The 18,974-nt window shown below is 42.5% G+C and overlaps 1 protein-coding gene and 1 pseudogene across 3 annotated transcripts in view; both read left to right on the forward strand.

The window, feature by feature from the left end:
- The window catches only part of bmp6 (bone morphogenetic protein 6), a 122,983-nt gene that overhangs the window by 47,685 nt on the left and 56,324 nt on the right, over nucleotides 1-18,974 (forward strand). For all 3 annotated transcript variants that reach the window (XM_061804802.1, XM_061804803.1, XM_061804805.1), the window contains exon 2: nucleotides 7,764-7,956. In XM_061804802.1, coding sequence (XP_061660786.1) covers nucleotides 7,764-7,956 — 193 coding nt within the window. The remainder of the gene's footprint in view (nucleotides 1-7,763; nucleotides 7,957-18,974) is intronic.
- LOC133493087 (5S ribosomal RNA) lies at nucleotides 10,572-10,690 on the forward strand (annotated as a pseudogene).

Genomic DNA, 18,974 nt, shown 5'->3' on the forward strand with positions numbered 1-18,974 from the left:
CCTTACCAGTGAGGGATCCTTGCCATATGCCTGAATCACCTCATCCAGCACCACTCAATGGGAGGAACAGAGGCTTTACTCTGAGCTCCTTACAGATGACCGAGCTTCTCATCCAATTTCTCAGCAACACCATGACTAGGAAACTAATTTCAGGTACTGGTATCCATGAACGAAAACACCACATATACAGTACAAAAGACTGTTTACAAGCCATGTGACATTACGTAGGCTACTCTAGTAATACTACTTTCAAAATATGTATCCATCTACTTCCTATAATGGTGTCAACAGCCACATCATTTCAGATGTTGGAAGAGACAAATTGTTGAGAAATAAATGAACTTTTGCGAGTAAATGATCATCTGCTTGGATTCAATTGCTCCTCTCCTAGATGACCAAAGACCCAAGTGTACATCTTTCGCCGCTTTTCTGCCCTTAAGTCGAGGAATGTTGAGTTCCTGGTAAAAGGAGTTCATAGAGCACTCTGAGACCGGTTGTGTAGAGACTGAACAGTCCGCATCAAGAGGTTTGGCACCCCACACTCCCGAAGCATCCCCGACAGGACTCCCCAGGGGACATGGTCAACCGCCCTCTCCAAGTCCACAAAACACTTCTAGACTCATTAGGCGAATTTCCTCCAAACCGTCCAGAAGTGTTTCTTCATGGCCTCACCAAACTACTCCGATGCCCGATATTTTGCCTCAGGGACTACAGAAGCTGCAGTCCACTTGTCAAAATGCTGCCTCAGGAGTTTCACAGCTCAAAAAGGCCTGATAGAACTTCTTTAGCTTGATGGCCTCACCGTTGGTGTTCACCAACATGTTCAGGGATTGCCGCCACGACAGGCACCAACCACCTTACACCCACAGTTTCAGTTGGCCGCCTCAGCAATGGAGACATGGAATACTATCCATTCTGGACTCGATGTCCCCTGCCTCCCCCACAACATGAGAAAAAAAAATTCATCAGCTGTATTTTTTTTCAACTTTAGCTCTCCACGCATGTGCAAACAATAACAGGACAGGAAAACACGCTGTCAAGTGAGTCCCCCCCTACCTCCATTTTAAGATCTCGCTTAAGAAATCTTAACAAACGTGAGTATGGATGGTGCAGTAAAGAAGATAAACACTTATCACTTTCATACGGAATGGGAGATGGACATTTTTTTCACGATGTCATTTTTGAAGTGTGTTTGCCTCATCTGCCAGTGTAGTGAAATGTGGAACGGCATTTTCGAACTGTTTAAGGAAAATACGACACCGACATTCCGCCAAAAAGCAAGCTGAGAATGAGAAACGTGAACGAACTAAAATCCCAATTGGCCGCACAGCAGACATTGAAGCATCGTTTCTGGGTTCGTCACATCACACATAAAAGAGGCATAGCTGACTCGTTGTTCCAATCTTTTAAAAATAAGGCAGGAGTATTATCTTCAATGAAAACTCTGCAGCTGTAAAAGAGTACAGTTACACGGCGCTCTGAAGCCATGGCTGATGTGTGGAAGGACATTGGAGATTGTGAATGTTTCTCAGTGCAATTGGACGAATCCACTGACGTGAATGACACAGCCTGGGTGTGTATTTTCATTCGTATAGAGTTTAGTCATCATCAACGTGAACTCAGATAGTTACAAAAAATGTTTAAAGTTGATTAGTTTGTGTCATATTGGCTCATGCGGTTATGCAAGGCACATAAACATGCATTTAGACATGAAAAAAATCCTCAATATACTTTAAAATAAATGTTTTGCATTTTTGTAGTGGGTGGATCTTTGTGACTTGGTCATTCTATTTCATCATTGGTTATTCTGGGAAAAAAACGGATGCTTGAAAAGTAGCTCTTTGGGTAAAGAGTCTGGGTACCCCTGCATTAGATTATAGATCTAAAATTACAATTACTCTTTCAAAAAGTGGATGCGCAAGTCATTACCACACTTTATGCTATCAAAAACTAATTAATGCAGAAACCGATAAGTTATGTCCAATTACTCTTACATTACCCACCTTTTGCTATCTGCACAAATTCTCTCGTCACTAACAATATCTTCAATCATGACAGTAGTGATTGTACAATCACGACAAGGTATGCAGCCTTGTGGAATTTGGGTCTGAAATACCAGAAGAGATGTTGCAGCCAGTTGCTCGTGCACTGCTTTTAGCGCTGCTTCGGTGGAATTACCTAATCACTATACATTATAGTGGACATAATTGACTCTGTCAACATTTTTATTTGGAGTGACTGGAAACAATGTGGCTGTTATTGGAAAATTTTCAAATCCTGTGGCTACCTGATCCGCCAATTTATACTCATCAGGGACTCTCCAAGGGAACCCTATATCATCGATGTAAGTAGGATCAGCTCCCCAGGAAATGCCTCCAATTGATCTTTGGTTTCTGGTGAGATCAGAATCAAAAAACTGTACAGTGAAGAAAATATGTATTTGAACACCTTGCAATGTTGCAAGTTCTCCCACTTAGAAATCACGGAGGGGTCTGAAAATTTCATCGTAGGTGCATGTACACTGTGAGAATCTAAAAAGAAAAATCCAGAAATCACAATGTATGATTTTTTTTAACTATTTATTTGTGTGATACAGCTGTAAATAAGTATTTGAACACCTGTCCATCAGCAAGAATTCTGACCGTCAAAGACCTGGTAGTCCGCCTTTAAAAGTCCACCTCAACTCCATGTATTATCCTCAGTCAGATGCACCTGTTTGAGGTCATTAGCTGCACAAAGACACCTGTCCACCCCATACAATCAGTAAGACTCAAACTTGTAACACGGCAAAGTCAAAGACCTGTCCAAAGACACCAGAGACAAAATTGTACAACTCCACACGGCTGGAAAGAGCGACGGAGAAATTGACAAGCAGATGGTGAAAAAAGGTCCACTGTTGGGGAAACCATTAGAAAATGGAAGAATCTAAACATGACGGTCAATCGCAATCAGAGTGGAGCCCCATGCAAGATATCAACTCGTGGGGTCTTAATGACCTGAGAAAGGTGAGGAATCAGCCCAGGACTACACAACAGGACTTGATCAATGACCTGAAAAGAGCTGGGACCACCGTTTCCAAGGTGACTGTTTGTAATATACTAAGACGTCTTCTTCTTCTTACCCTTTCGGCTTGACCCGTTAAGGGTCGCCACAGCGTGTCATCTTTTTTCATCTTAGCATATCTTCTCCATCTTCCGCTCTAACCCCAACTGCCCACATGTCTTCCCTCACCTCATCAATAAACCTTCTCTTTGGTCTTCCTCTTGCTCTTTTGCCTGGCAGCTCCATCCTCAGCACCTTTCCACCAATACACTCACTCTCTCGCCTTTGAACATGTCCAAACCATTGAAGTCTGCTCTCTCGAATCCTGTCTCCAAAACATCCAACTTTGGCTGTCCCTCTAATGAGCTCATTTCTAATCCTATCCGAGAACCTCAACCTCTTTATTTCTGCTACCTCCAGTTCTGTCCATCATGGCCGGCCTCACCACTGTTTTGTAAACTTTGCCCTTCATCCTAGCAGAGACTCTTGTCACAAATCACATCAGAAACATTCTGCCTCCTGTTCCAACCTGATTGGACCCGTTTCTTCACTTCCTTATCACACCCACCATTGCTCTGGATTGTAGACCCCAAGTATTTGAAGTCATCCACCCCAATCTCAATCTCTTCTCCCAGGAGCCCCACTCTCCCCCCTCCACCCCTCTTATTCACGCACATATATTCTGTTTTACTAAGGTTAATCTTAATTCCTCTCCTTTCCAGTGCATGTCTCCATCTTTCTAAATGTTCCTCTGCATGCTCCCTGCTTTCACTGCATATCACAATATCATCTGCGAACATCATGGTCCAAGGGGGTTCTAATCTAACCTCATCTGTCAGCCTTTCCATTACCCCTCCAAACGGGAAGGGGCTCAGAACTGATCCCTGATGCAATCCCACCTCCACCTTAAATTCTTCTTTCACACCGAAGGCACACTTCACCATTGTTCTGCTGCCATCATACATGTCCTGTACTATTTTAACATACATCTCTGCCACACCAGACTTACGCATGCAGTACCACAGTTCCTCTCTAGGTACACTGTCATAGGCTTTCTCTAGGTCCACAAAGACACAATGTAGCTCCTTCTGACCTTCTCTGTACTTTTCAACTAGCATCCTCACGGCAAATAATGCATCTGTGGTACTCTTTCTAGGCATGAAACGACACTGTTGCTCGCAGATACTTACGTCTGTCCTGAGTCAAGCCTCCACTACTCTTTCCCATAATTTCATTGTGTGGCTCATCAATTTTATTCCTCTATAATTCCCACAGCTCTGAACATCGCCTTTGTTCTTAAAAATGGGAACGAGACCACTTTTCCTCCATTCTTCAGGCATCTTTTCGCCCGCTAGTATTCTATTGAATAAGTTGGTCAAAAACTCCACAGCCATCTCTCCAAATTGATTCCATACATCCACTGGTATGTCATCAGGACCAACTGCCTTTCCATTTTTCATCCTTTGTAGTGCCTTTCTGACTTACCCCTTACTAATCGTTGCCAATTCCTGGTCCTTCACACTTGCCTCTTAACTCTTCCTTCTCTCTCATTTTCTTCATTCATCAACTTCTCAAAGTATTCTTTCAATCTATTTAGCACACTACTGGCACCAGTCAACACATTTCCATCTCTATCCTTAATCACCGTTACCTGCTGCACATCCTTCCCATCTCTATCCCTCTGTCTGGCCAACCTGTAGAGATCCTTTTCTCCTTCTTTCGTGTCCAACCTGGTGTACATGTCTTCATATGCCTCTTGTTTAGCCTTTGCCACCTCTACCTTTGCTCTACGTCGCATCTCGACTCCTTTCGCCTCTCCTCAGTCCTCTCAGTATCCCACTTCTTCGCGAATCTCTTTCCTTGTATGACTCCCTGTATTTTGGGGTTCCACCACTAAGTCTCGTTCTCCCCTTTCCTACCAAAAGACACACCAAGCACTCTCCTGCCTGTCTCTCTGATTACCTTGGCTGTCATAGTCCAGTCTTCCGGGAGCTTCTGCTGTCCATCGAGAGCCTGTCTCACCTCTTTCCGAAAGGCCGCACAACATTGTTCCTTTCTCAGCTTCCACCACATGGTTCTCTGCTCTACCTTTGTCTTCTTAATATTCTTAATATGCTGTTGAGCTACACTCTCCCCTACCACTACTTTACAGTTAGTAATCTCCTTCAGATTACATCGCCTGCACAAAAAAATAATCCACCTGCATGCTTCTACCTCCGCTCTTGTAGGTCACTATATGTTCCTCCCTCTTCTGTTCACTACAGCCATCTCCATCCTTTTTGCAAAGTCCACCACCATCTGTCCCTCAAAGTTCCTTTCCTAGATGCCGTACTTACCCATCACTTCTTCATCGCCCCTGTTTCCTTTACCAATATGTCCATTACAATCTGCACCAATCACAACTCTCTTGCTGTCTGGGATGCTCAGACCTACTTCATCTAGTTCCTTCCAGAATGTCTCTTTCATCTCTTGGTCACATCCTACCTGTGGGGCATAGCTGCTAACCACATTATACATAACACCCTCAATTTCAAATTTTAGTCTCTTCTTTGTCTTCGACCCACAGTAGCTGAATTTCCACTGACGCCCTTCATGACGCAACCCTCTGCATTCATCCGGGCTTGGGAGTGGCCTACAGATTGCACTGGTTTGTGCCTTCATAGGGCTGCATTAATACACTAAGATGTCATGGTTTGAAAACATGCATGGCACAAAAGGTTCCCTGCTTACACCAGCACATGTCAAGGTCTTTCTTCAGTTTGCAAATGACCATTAGGATGATACAGAGGAGTCACCAGAGAAAGTTTTGTGGTCAGATGAGACAAAAATTTAACTTTTTGGTCATAATTCCACTAATCGTGTTTGGAGGAAGAGGAATGATGAATTCCATCCCAAGAACAGCATCCCTACTGTCAAGCATTGGGGGTGGTAGCATCATGCTTTGTGGATGTTTTTCTCAACATGGGACAGGACGACTGCACTGTATTAAGGAGAGGATGACCGCGGCCATGTATTGTGAGATTTTGGGGAACAACCTCTTTTCCTCAGTCAGAGCATTGAAAATGGGTCATGGTTGCGTCTTTGAACTTGACAATGACCCGAAGCACACAGTCAAGCAAACCAAGGAATAGCTTCGTAAGAAGCATATCAAGGTTCTGGCGTGGCCTCGCCAGTCTCCAGACCTAAACCCAATAGAAAATCTTTGGAGAGAGCTGAAACTCCGTGTTTCTCAGTGACAGCCCAGAAAAAGGTGGACTAACAAGTCTTTGAGGGTCAGTATTTTGGCTGATAGACAGGTGTTCAAATACTTATTTGCAGCTGTATCACACAAATAAATTGTTGAAAAAAATTACACATTGTGATTTCGGGATTTTTCTTTTTAGATTATCTCTCTCACAGTGGATATGCAACTATGATGAAAATTTCAGACCCCTCCATGATTTCTAAGTGGGAGAACTTGAAATATAGCAGGGTGCTCAAGGACTTATTTTCTTCACTGTATCTGCATTAACTGAATTGTTAACAGTCCCAATTTAATTTTCAGCACTAAAACTAGTCATAGCAACGTAACAATAGCATATGTTCCTTTAGAATATGGAGGTTCCTTGTTTCTTAGTTGTTTGTCTCCACACCACTATCACAAATCTGCTCTAGTGGTTTGTGGAATGATTTCAGATTTTGAGTGACCTGACAATAGCTACTGTTTACTTGTCCGTCTGTACCATTATTACATGTAAAGGATGTGAAATTGTTACCTTCCACATTATTAAACAAAATTCATGAAGGCTTGATCCAAAAAACATGAAACAGTGCCAGAAATCAGACATGGCAAAACATGAAAACGTAACATGGCTTGATATGGCTCAGTATCATGGGACAACGCAGTTAGCTTGCTGACGCTCATGAACACACATGCATATACTGTACACACAACAATCTAGAAACAAGTGGTTCGAATGTGCGCATGGCCTTGGAGAACCATGCGCCTGCCATATTTATAGTGGTGTAAAAATGTCAGTGTCAGCAGGAATGTTTAGGGTCAGTAGGGAAATCGGAAACACAATGCCTTTTTTGCAGCTGTAACATACAAATACATTATTTTTTTAAAATCATACTTTATGATTTTTTTTTAGATTATGTCCCTCACAGTGGACATGCAGCTAAGATGAAAATTTCAAAGTGAGAGAACTTGCAAAATCGCTGGGTTTTCAAATATTTATTTCTACACTGTTTATACATTGCTCCCACATTTTGGGGAATTTGTGAGAATGTGATTGTTGCTGGTTATTTTTCTATGTGTTCTGCAATTTGATAACAACAGTTCGGCGTGTACCACAGTTTTTGCCCAGGAGGTCTGTGACACTAATTAGACTAACAGTATAGAAAATTAATGGTATTTTAAATTGTAGGTGTTGTTTATTACAATTTTATAGAAACTTTTGCCACCACAGGGAATGTCTCTGATTTTGATTTTGATTCTGAACTTATATTTGCTTGGCAGTATTGTATTTAGCAGAATAATAAAGTCTGAAGGAGCCAGGTCATGCAGGCTATTGCCTCAGTTGCTTTGAGACACAGTTAATCAACAGTATAAAATAAAACTCAAAACAAGTGCAAATGTCATTCTTTTATATTTTCTTTTCTTTTATGTGCAGCATTCATCGTCCATCTTATATTTACTTGACAATGAACATCCTCTGTGTGTGATCTCCATCCCACAGTGGAGCACGGCAGGGATCTCTACCCCCAACGGCATCACCACAGAGAGTATAAGTTCAACCTGTCGCAGATCCCCGAAGGCGAGGCCGTCACTGCTGCTGAGTTTCGCCTGTACAAAGAGTGTGTGAGCCGAGCCTTCTGCAATGACACCTTCCTGCTCAAAGTACATCAAGTGGTCAAGGAGCACCCAGACAGGTAACACGCTGCAATATGCAAGGCAAGAACGTTTTGCCTCAACATTTGGTTCTTTTTTTTATTGAAAATAGGAGCATTTAGGAATATAGAAACATGAAGATTATGATACTTTTGCAGTGTTTTGCACACACATGCAGTCGCTCTCGCTCTCTCTCTCTCTTGTTGTCTCTCTCTTTTTCTCTCACACGGTTTCTCAGGCCATGTTGAAAAGTGAAATCAAGCAAAGCCACGTCTCACTGAAATAGCACCACTTCAAAATCCAAAATCTACCCAAATAAGCAGAAGTAATACACGACAAACATTTACATTGCATCTACAGCACTACATAAACATCCAGGGAGATTTTGAAAAAATATTTATTTGATCAGGTCCGCCCAGTGAAAACTAATGCTGACATAGTGAGTTGGGTTCTGGTATACACTCAGCCGCCACATTAGGTATAACAAATCTGATGAGAGCAAATTCAAGAGATATTTCTATCTTTCAAAACTGTCCATGATTGTTGTAAAGCCAACTTTTGTTTTAGACTATTCAACTATGTATTTTTCTCATTATTGTGTGTGGCTTTATTGTAGCAGCGATAGAGAATAAAGCCCTGGATGTATTTCGACATTACAACCCTTGTCAAAAAGAGCGGAAATGTTTGGGTGTGGTCAAAAAATATTCTCAGCCTCAAAGTGATCTATGTGGAGCTCATTGGATTTTAGAAGTCCATCTAAAGATGCTGGCATTCGTCGATATTTGCTGTCAAAGGGTTTCTATGGGTATCTGGAGCTATTTATTTTCTGCATGTCTTTACCCCTACAATGGGTGGTTTGTAGTCTCCAGCTAAGAGGTAAAGCCTTTTTATTTTCCCAGATATTTACAGATTAAAGGGCCCGAGTAGCACTGCATTATTTGGGGACTTTTTTTAAAAAAGCTTATTTAAGCCTGGTTGTTATCTTTAAAAAAGACTGATGGCTCCACCCTAAAGAAAGGAAAAATAGCAAAATTACAAGAATAAAGTATTTTTAATGACTGAATGTCAAAAGACACAAGTCTATATCCATCAGTTGATATTTCTCTCTACCTTTTAGTCACATACATTATAATCAGCATTTTTGACATATTTGGTGAGAGGATTAAACGAATCCAATAAAATAGGTACAATTTTATTGAACAGTTCTTACTTGAATATATTATTGTTTGATTATTGTTTGAACTCATAATTAAGTGTAACATCTTCAGTAGTCCTCATTTTAACACAGTTAATGTTTTCTTTCTTAAATTAGCGCTTTATTCATCTAACAATTTAAATTCTCATTTTCTAATACAGTAGTACCTTGACACATGAGTAACTTTTCATACAGGTTTTTCGAGATAAGATCAACTGCAGGGACAATTTTTTGCTTTGTCTTGCAAGCCAGAATTTGACATACGACTACCGGTCGATGTCACGGTGATGGTTAAGATGCTTTTCGAGGTTCTCTTGGTCTTTCCGTTTGTGCAACTGTTCTTGCATTTTATTATTTTGCATTTACTACAAGTGAATTTTCAACCATGTGGCCCAAGAAAGCAATTGCTGAGGGGAAGCGGTGAGAAGAGGATGATGTCGATGGATGTGTAATACTAGAAATACACGAACAAGGTGTACGAGTGAGCGAATTGGCAAAGAGTTATGACCGTTCTATATCTACCACATTGGAATGCCCGGAATGAAATGCACAGTGTAAAAGGAGTCACCACTGGGTTTTAGTCACTTTTTATTCAACCCTTCAGCAGCACAAACCAAACGCTCTAACAACTAGCTGCTGCTCTGCCACACATTTGTCCACCTCGTCTGCTTTACGCCGACCCTCCCTCCACTCTTAAAGGGGTACACTCATAATTACAGCTACTGTATTTCAATATGTACGATTCTCAATCAGGAGGAATCCATCAAGTCGACAACGCCGACCAAGGGAGTGAAAATTATTTTGAAGCTACGAGCTGAGGAGGAGCTGACAACGGATGAATTTAAGGAGCGACATATGCAGCAGCATGTAAGAGGTGTGGAGTGAGAGTTCTGACGAGGAGACAGAAGAGGAGGTTATCTATACCACAGAGATGAAGGAAGTGGTGGCAATGTGCAATAAAGTTTTGGACTTTGTGGTGAAGAAACATCCAGAAAAAGTTGCAAGTGGTCGTGGTTTGGTGCTATGTAATGACATGTGCCTTACATATTTCAGAAACAGTCAAAAACTGTACTGTAATGAAGCAAAACTGAAAAAAAATTACAGTAGTAATTAAGTTCATTCATGTTCATTAGGTGTAAAGTAACATTAAGATGAGTCTTAAGTAGCTAAATGAGATTACACTAAATAAGTTCAGCAAAAGTGAAAGAAAAACAAACTTGTTGCAAATAAGTTCAGAGATGGTGTGAAGAAGAGACTGAGCAAAAATGACTGATAACCACCTCCTTCACAAAGATCCTCCATCTGCCTTCTCTACCCTCAACCAGTATCTTCTGTTACCAAATGTTGTCTCATCTCCAGGGTAAGTAAACTTTATAAAAGCAGTTCTTTTCTTTCCATTTTCTTTTTTAAAATACAATTATAAATATACAATTATATATCTTATTTAAAAATATACTTTTGCCTTACGGCCATCCTACCCTGAGAACGCCCGATCTCATCAGATCTCGGAAGCTAAGTGGGTTTGGCCCTGGTTAGTACTTGGATGGGAGACTGCCTGCGAATACCAGGTGCTGTAAGCTTCTCTCCCCTGTTAAATGCAGAGGAATTGTGTCAGGAAGGGCATCCGGTGTAAAACTGTGCCAAACAAATATGCATTCATCTGAGATGACACGCAGTGGTGACCCATAATGGGACAAGCTGTAAAGAAAAGAAGAATTTAACAATATAATTTTCTTATTTAAATATGTGGAAAATAAAAAATGGGGTGGCATTCTGGGGCTGGAACAGATTAATGGCATTTCCATTTATTCCAATGGGGAAATCCGCTTTGACACAGGAGCAACTTGAGGTAAGAGTTCAGTCACGGGATGACTTAAACTGGTATCTCATGGTACCACTGTATAAAAATTTGGTGTCCTACAAATTACAAATCGTTATAGTTACATGTTATGCTCAACCTGATTTATAAATCACTTGAAAAACAACCATTGTTGCACATTAAGTGCGGTACGCAACTTAAATATAGGACAATTAAACTAACTAATTGAGAGCAATGTCAAAAACAACAAAACATTACAGCCATGGAACGTCTCATGCTGAGTTGAAAGCCAAAGAATAAAAATAGAATCTAAGATGAGTTTTAAAAATGGACAGTAAGGGAGCTTGCCTAATGTTAAAGTGTAGGTTATTTCAGTGATGGACCGGCATCTCCTCTGAGTTTTCACTTCATCAATGGCACCTGTTTATAAAACTATTTTATTCTTACTTATTTGACACCCCCCCCCCCCGATTGATAATTTCTTGTTCTCAAATCTAAAGTAAAGTGTGCCTCGAGTGGAGCTTCTTTTCCTTTCGGCTTGTCCATTAGGGGTCGCTACAGCACGTCATCTTTTTCCATATAAGCCCATCTCCGACATCTTCCTTACACCAACTGCCCTCGTGTCTTTCCTCACAACATCCATCAACCTTCTCTTTGGGCTTCCTCTCACTCTTTTGCCTGGCATCTCCATCCTCAGCACCCTTCTACCAATATAGTCACTCTCTCACCTTTGGACATGTGCAAATCATTTAAGTCTGCTCTCTCGAACTTTGTCCCCAGAACATCCAATCCTGACTGTCCCTCTAATGAGCTCATTTCTAATCCTATCCAACCTGCTCACTCTGAGAGAGTACCTCAAAATTTTTGTTTCTGCCACCTCTAGCTCTGCTTCCTGTTGTCTCTTCAGTGCCACCATCTCGAAACCGGACATCATGGCTGGCCTCACCACTGTTTTATAAAATCTGCCCTTCATTCTAGCAGAGACTCTTGTCACAAATCACATCAGAAACATTCTGCCTCCTGTTCCAACCTGATTGGACCCGTTTCTTCACTTCCTTATCACACCCACCATTGCTCTGGATTGTAGACCCCAAGTATTTGAAGTCATCCACCCCTCTCAATCTCTTCTCCCAGGAGCCCCACTCTCCCCCCTCCACCCCTCTTATTCACGCACATATATTCTGTTTTACTAAGGTTAATCTTAATTCCTCTCCTTTCCAGTGCATGCGTCCATCTTTCTATTGTTCCTCCACCTGCTCCCTGCTTTCCCTGCAGATCACAATGTCATCTGCGAACATCATGGTCCAAGGGGATTCCAGTCTAACCTCATCTGTCTGCCCATCCATTACCACCAGAAACAGGAATGGCCTCAGAGCTGATTCCTGATGCAGTCCCACCTCCACCTTAAATTCTTCCGTCACACTTACGGCACGCCTCATAACTGTTCTGCTGCCCTCCTGTACGATTCTAACATTATTCTCTGCCACACTAGACTTACACATGCAGCACCACAGTTCCTCTCTTAGTACTCTGTCATAAGCAATCTTGAGATCGACAAAGACACAATGTAGCTCCTTCTGACCTTCTCTGAACTTTCCCACTATCTCCTCAAGGTGTAAATAATACATCTGTGGTACTCTTTCCAGGCATGAAAACATACTGTTGCATATACTTACTTCTGTCGTTTGTCTAGCCTCCACTACTCTTTCCTATAACTTTATTGTGGCTCGTCATCTTTATTCCTCTTTAGTTCCCACAGCTCCCTACATCACCTTTGTTCAATAAATGGGAACTAGCACACTTTTCCTCCATTCTTCAGGCATCGTTTCGCCCCCAAGTATTCTGTTGAATAAGTTGGTCAAAAACTCCACAGCCACCTCTCCAAATTGCTTCCATACCTCCACAGTTATGTCATCCGGACCAACTGCTTTTCCATTCTATCCATCCTCTTTTGTGCCTTTCTAAATACACCCTTACTAATCATTGCTACTTCTTGGTCCATCACACTTGCCTCTTCGACTCTTCCTTCTCTCTCATTTTCCTTATTCATCAACTTCTCAAAGTATTCTTTCCATCTATTTAGCACATGACTAGCACCAGTCAACATCTCTCCATCTCTATCTTTTAAAGGGAAATCCAGTGCTTTGCATGAACAGTGTATCAATAGATCATATAATATGTACCCTATTTTGACAATTTGATGTTAAATCCTATCACATTTAATAGTGTTTTGATAAGATTTTTATTGACAATGACGAATTTTCAGGGGCGCTGCCGTTTTCGCGAGTCACATGATCTACGTGTACGGTGCCGTTCCAAACACTGGATTACATGGGACACGATTATTCCCAGCACTGATTTCTCGGATTTATCCTCATCTGACGAAGAAATAGCAGTATGGGTTGATCGGGAAGAAGGAGGAATACTTCCATACAGATTTGAACCTGTGGCTGTAATTAATGTAGATAATAATAATTAATATTCTAATGGTTCTTCGGGCGGAATGACGCGGAATCTGACTACTCGGAGGCCTTCCGCGCGACATAAGTGCGTAAACAAAGGCCCCCGGGATCTTCGGGTTAGCCCCGGATGGTTCTTCGGAGGGGAATGACGCAGAGCCTGACGAGCGAGCTCGGCATCGGGCCGCGAGCCGTGCTTTCAGGTGGCGGAGGCCTTTAGCTGAGCTTCAGTGGTGGTGGAGGCCTTTAACCAAGTTTTGATGGAGCTCAGCTAAAGAAGAGCCATCAGAATAATCAACATTAATTACAGCCACAGGTTCATATCTGTATGGAAGTAGTCCTCCGTCTTCCCGATCAACCCATGCTGCTATTTCTTCATCAGATGAGGATAAATCCGAGAAATCAGCCCTGGGCATAATGGTGTCCCATGTAATCCAGCATTTGGAACGGCACGGTACACGTCACATACACCTACGTAGATCATGTGACTCGCGAAAATGGCAGCGCCCCTGAAAATTCGTAATTGTCGATAAAAATCTTCTCAAAACACTATTAAATGAGAGAGGATTTAACATCACCTTCTCAAAATAGTGTACATATTACATGACCTATTGATACACTGTTCATGCAAAGCACTGGATTTCCCCTTTAATTACCCTTATCTGCTGCACATCCTTCCCATTTCTATTCCTCTGTATGATGAACCGGTAGAGATCCTTTTCTCCTTCTTTCATGTCCAACCTGGTGTACATGTTGTCGTATGCCTCTTGTTTATCCTTCGCCACCTGTACCTTACCTCTCCTCACTCCTCTGTGTCCCACTTCTTCTTCGCTAATCTCTTTCCTTGTATGACTCCCTGTATTTTGGGGTTCCACCACTAAGTCTCGTTCTCCCCTTTCCAACCAAAAGACACACTAAGCACTCTCCTGCCTGTCTCTCTGATTACCTTGGCTGTCATAGTCCAGTCTTCCGGGAGCTTCTGCCGTCCATCGAGAGCCTGTCTCACCTCTTTCCGAAAGGCCGCACAACATTCTTCCTTTCTCAGCTTCCACCACATGGTTCTCTGCTCTACCTTTGTCTTGTTAATCTTCCTTCCCACCACCAAAGTCTTCCGACACACAACCATTGCCGTACAGTAACTAACCTCCTTCAGATTACATTGTCTGCACAAAATGTATTGTCCCTCAAAGTTCCTTTCTTTGATGTCCTACTTACCTACTTCTTCATTGCCCCCGTTTTCTTCACCAACATGTCCATTAGAATCTGCACAAATCACAACTCTCTCTGTGTCCTTGGAAGCTCAGAACTACGTCATCTAGTTCCTTCCAGAATTTCTCTTTCAATTCTAGGGTTAGGTCACATCCTACCTGTGGGGCACAGCCACTAATCACATTACATATAACACCCTCAGTTTCAAGTTTCAGCCTCATCACTCGATCTGATACTGTTTTCACCTCCAAAACATTCTTCGCCAGCTCTTCCTTTAAAATAACCCCTACTCCATTTCTATTCCCATCTACTCCATGATAAAATAATTTAAACCCTGCCCTTAAGCATTTAGCCTTACTACATTTCCTCTTGGTCTCTTGAATACACAATATTTCTTCTAATCAGAATCAGCTTTATTGACCAAGTGTGTAAAAACACAAGAAAGTCAGTGCTGCCCTCGTACAACATACAGAACAAAGAACAACAAAGCAACAACAACAAACAGGAGACATTTGTATTTATAGGAACTATTCCTTATAAATAGACGTGCAAGATGTAAAATCTTCTTCATTTAGAACAGGTAAGAGACAAGTGTGTCAATGTCCCACATTGTGTAAAGCTACGCAGGTCTCTACAGACCAGTGCAATGAAAGTCATCATGTCAACCAACTCCTGAGCGTTTCCTGTCATAGTCCCAGCATTCATAGTCCCTACACTCAGTTGTAGGCTTTGTGCATTCTTCTTCTGCTGACGAATCTGCTTTCAACCCACAGTGGCTGAATTTCCACTGACACCCTTCAGGTTAACGGTGCCGGTGGTGGGTATTGTTAACCCAGTTCACAACCGATCCATTTTGGCATTCTTTTGATGAACGCTCATATTTGTTTGGTAAAGTTTTAAGATGGATGGCCTTCCTGATGCAACCCTCTGCATTTATCTGGGGTTGGGACCAGCCCTCAGATTGCTCTGGCTTGTGTCTCCATAGGCTGAATGAATGTTAGGAAACACGATATTAGAACACTGTGTCATTTTACTATTAATGTATCCAAACGACATGGGAAAAAAAGGATAAAAAGGCCCTTATTTTGTTGATTGTTAGCCACATCCGCTCACATAGTGACACTACTGAACAATCGCTGCAAGCATTTACTGTCACCAAAATCACTCGGCAGTTGACCATTGAACTTATTATTCCAGTCCATTTCAGGAGTCAGTCACAAAGCGCTTTCATGTGGGGCTGTAGGCAGGTTTCCATTCCCCCACAGCCCTCACCCCCATCCCTGTCACGTGGCTTCAGCTGCGTAGATTCCAAACGTGAACCGAGGAGCTCGTAGCTCAGATGGAATCCGTCACACACATGCGCCTCTTAACGACGAAGTTCTGCCAGTGCATGACTGCAGGGGAATTTTCTGAACACCTGGATGATAGCTGGGCTTTCGATGTCAGTTCAGGAGGCGAGGCCTGCCGGACTGAGCCCTGTGTTATTTCTACTGTAATGGCGCAGTTCGAGGACAAGGCCCTCTTATCACTCATACTCTTGAGTTTTTTGTTATACCTCTATTCTATTTTTAATCGGCACTTTTCAATCACTTCACTCATGTACTCAATGGTATGCATTGCATCATCATTTTCAAACACATCTTGCCATTTTGCTATGCTATGCTTCCAACTGTTCAGGCATACATGCAAATCAGTCCTCTTTGATTGAAACTTGCCATTTTGAACTCCATCCGATGAGTATTTCCGGAGTCGCTGATATCTGATGTCATAGGTTGTTTCACAGTCATTGAATGCTGGCAGCTCGTCGTATTCTTTTACTCCATTACAATGATCTAAATGTTGCTAGCTATTTTTATCATTTATTGGTTATCCATCAACTATTTTGTGCATGAGACTTCGACTTCCACATTGGGCGCCAGTCCTGTTAAAGCGGTAGTGACGTTTAAGTTTAGTTCACCAGTCAAATGCACAATACGCACAAACAAACACATGCCCACATACCATTGATGACAAGAGTTGATCCACAATTACATCTTGGATTAGAAAAAAAGCCTACAACTATGTAATTAGCTTAGAGATGTATTTTCTGGCCCCTCCTACAGCCGTCACCTTATTTTGGTGGAAGAGTTTATGTGTCACGATGATCCTAGGAGCTAAGTTGTCTGGGGTTTCACACCCCTGGTAGGGTCACCCATGGCAAAAAGGTCCTAGGTGAGGGACCAGACAAAGTACGACTCTAAAACTCCTATGATGAGTGCAAATGCTCGATCTTATTGCCCCCTGGCTCGGGGCCTGTGCGTTGGGTTTTATCTTGGTCGATGAGAGGGTAGCCTCACTCCGCCTTCAGGTAGGGGGATGGGTCCTGACTGTTGTTCGTGCCTATACACTAAACAGCAGTTCAGAGTACCCACCATTTTTGAGTCAGTTTTGGAGAGCACTCCCTCTGGGTACTCCATCGTTCTGCTTGGGGACTTCAGTGCCCACACGGACAATGACAGTGAGATCTGGAAGGGGGTGATTGGGAAGAATGGCCCCCCTGATCAGAACCTGGTGTTCTGTTACTGGACTTTTTAGCTCATCTTGGATTGTCCATAACGAACACCATGTTCAGGCATAAGGGTGTCCACATGTGCACCTGGCACCAGGACCCCCTAGGTCGCAGTTCAAAGATTGACTTTGTTGTAGTATCTTCGGACTTGGACCGCATGTCTTGGACACTCAGGTGAAGAGAGGGGCGGAGCTTTCAACTGATCACCATGTAGTGGTGAGTTAGGTCCGACGTGGCAGGCCCAAACGTATTGTGAGCGTCTGCTGGGAACTGCTCGCAGATTCTCCTGTCAGAAGGAAGTTCAACTCCCACCTCCGAAAAAAACTTTTCACTTTCACGTTCCAGATGAGGCTGTGGCGGCCGACCGGAGCTGTGGCTGTAAAGTGCTTGGTGGCTGTCGTGGTGGCAACCCCCGAACACGTTGGTGGACACCAACAGTGAGGGATACTGTCAAGCTGAAGAAGGAGTCCTATCGGGCATTTTTGGCCTGTGGGACTTCCGAGGCAGCTGGTGTGTACCAGGTGGTCAAGCGCAATGCAGCTTCGTGGTCACTGAGGCAAAAACCCAGGCGTGGGAGGAGTTGGGTGAGGCCTTGGAGAACGACTTCAGGACGGCTTCGAGGAAATTCTGGTCCACCGTCCGGCCTCTCAGGAGGGAGAAGCAGTGCACCGTCAATACTGTGTATAGTAGGGATGGGGCACTGCTGACCTCAACTCGGGATGTTGTGAGTCGGTGGGGAGAATACTTCAAAGACCTCCTCAATTCCAGCAACACGCCTTCCCATGAGGAAGCTGAGTCTGATTTCTCTGAGCCCGGCTCTTCTATTTGCATGCACACCTGTCGATATAATAAAAAATAATGAATAAAAATCTGTTCACATTCACAAACTTCTACAGCTCAAAGACCCGTATCAGTCCAGTAAACAGAATCATTGACCCCATTTGCATTTCTATTTTAAGCATTTAGTGCCCAAACAAAACCACAACATATCGGTTTAGAGCTTTCAGTATAAAGTTTTCCGGTTTTCTCATGACATCTAGGAAAATTGACTAAAATTGCGTTTGGATGGGTCTGGGTACTGTATGTTTATGGCATCAGTTTACCACGTGAATTTATATTTATGGCAAATTATGACCAGCTGATGCTCTCAAATTAACATGACATTATTAACAGATTTCGTTCATGAAAATCCTTATTTGTAAAAATATACCAACTTAGACGATGGACTGCGTTATCAGCTTCTGTGTGTTTTAGTGCAATAATAAACAAGCCTTGGACACACAAATAGTTGTCCCAGTTGTCAGATTGTCACGTACCTATTTACTAAATACACGGTGTTTGCATAATTTTAAAACAAGACCAAAAGCTTTGTATATACATTGAGGATGTCGAAGCCTTTACTATTTATCAGTTTATGACTAAATAAACAAAACAACTTCGCAAATGCCTACCAGTCTTTGTTTCCAACACGAGGCGTATCCTTCTCCCTGCATGCTCGGCACCTTGTTGGCCAGAAATTTCTGCATCAGTATGTACTTGAGCGGTGTAAATAAATGTTCTTCTGCGTGTAGAATTTCGACTCTCCCAGATTACTTAATTTATGTTAAAATTTGAAAGAATTCTCTCCAGGGGACCAGAGGATCCCCCCTTTCCCCCCCTACAATTTTTTGTGACCTTTTTCATGCCTTTGGTGTTTGCATGTTTGTGTAGGTAGGGCTTGCTTGAAAAAAAATGTGTATATGTAAATATCTCTCGTTGGAAAGGCCTTGTGGCACAATACTTTTGTTCGTGCTCTTTTGCTCAACTATTTTAGTGTGATTTTCATGACT

Source organism: Syngnathoides biaculeatus, chromosome 19 (genome assembly GCF_019802595.1).
Source record: "Syngnathoides biaculeatus isolate LvHL_M chromosome 19, ASM1980259v1, whole genome shotgun sequence".
Taxonomy (NCBI): domain Eukaryota; kingdom Metazoa; phylum Chordata; class Actinopteri; order Syngnathiformes; family Syngnathidae; genus Syngnathoides; species Syngnathoides biaculeatus.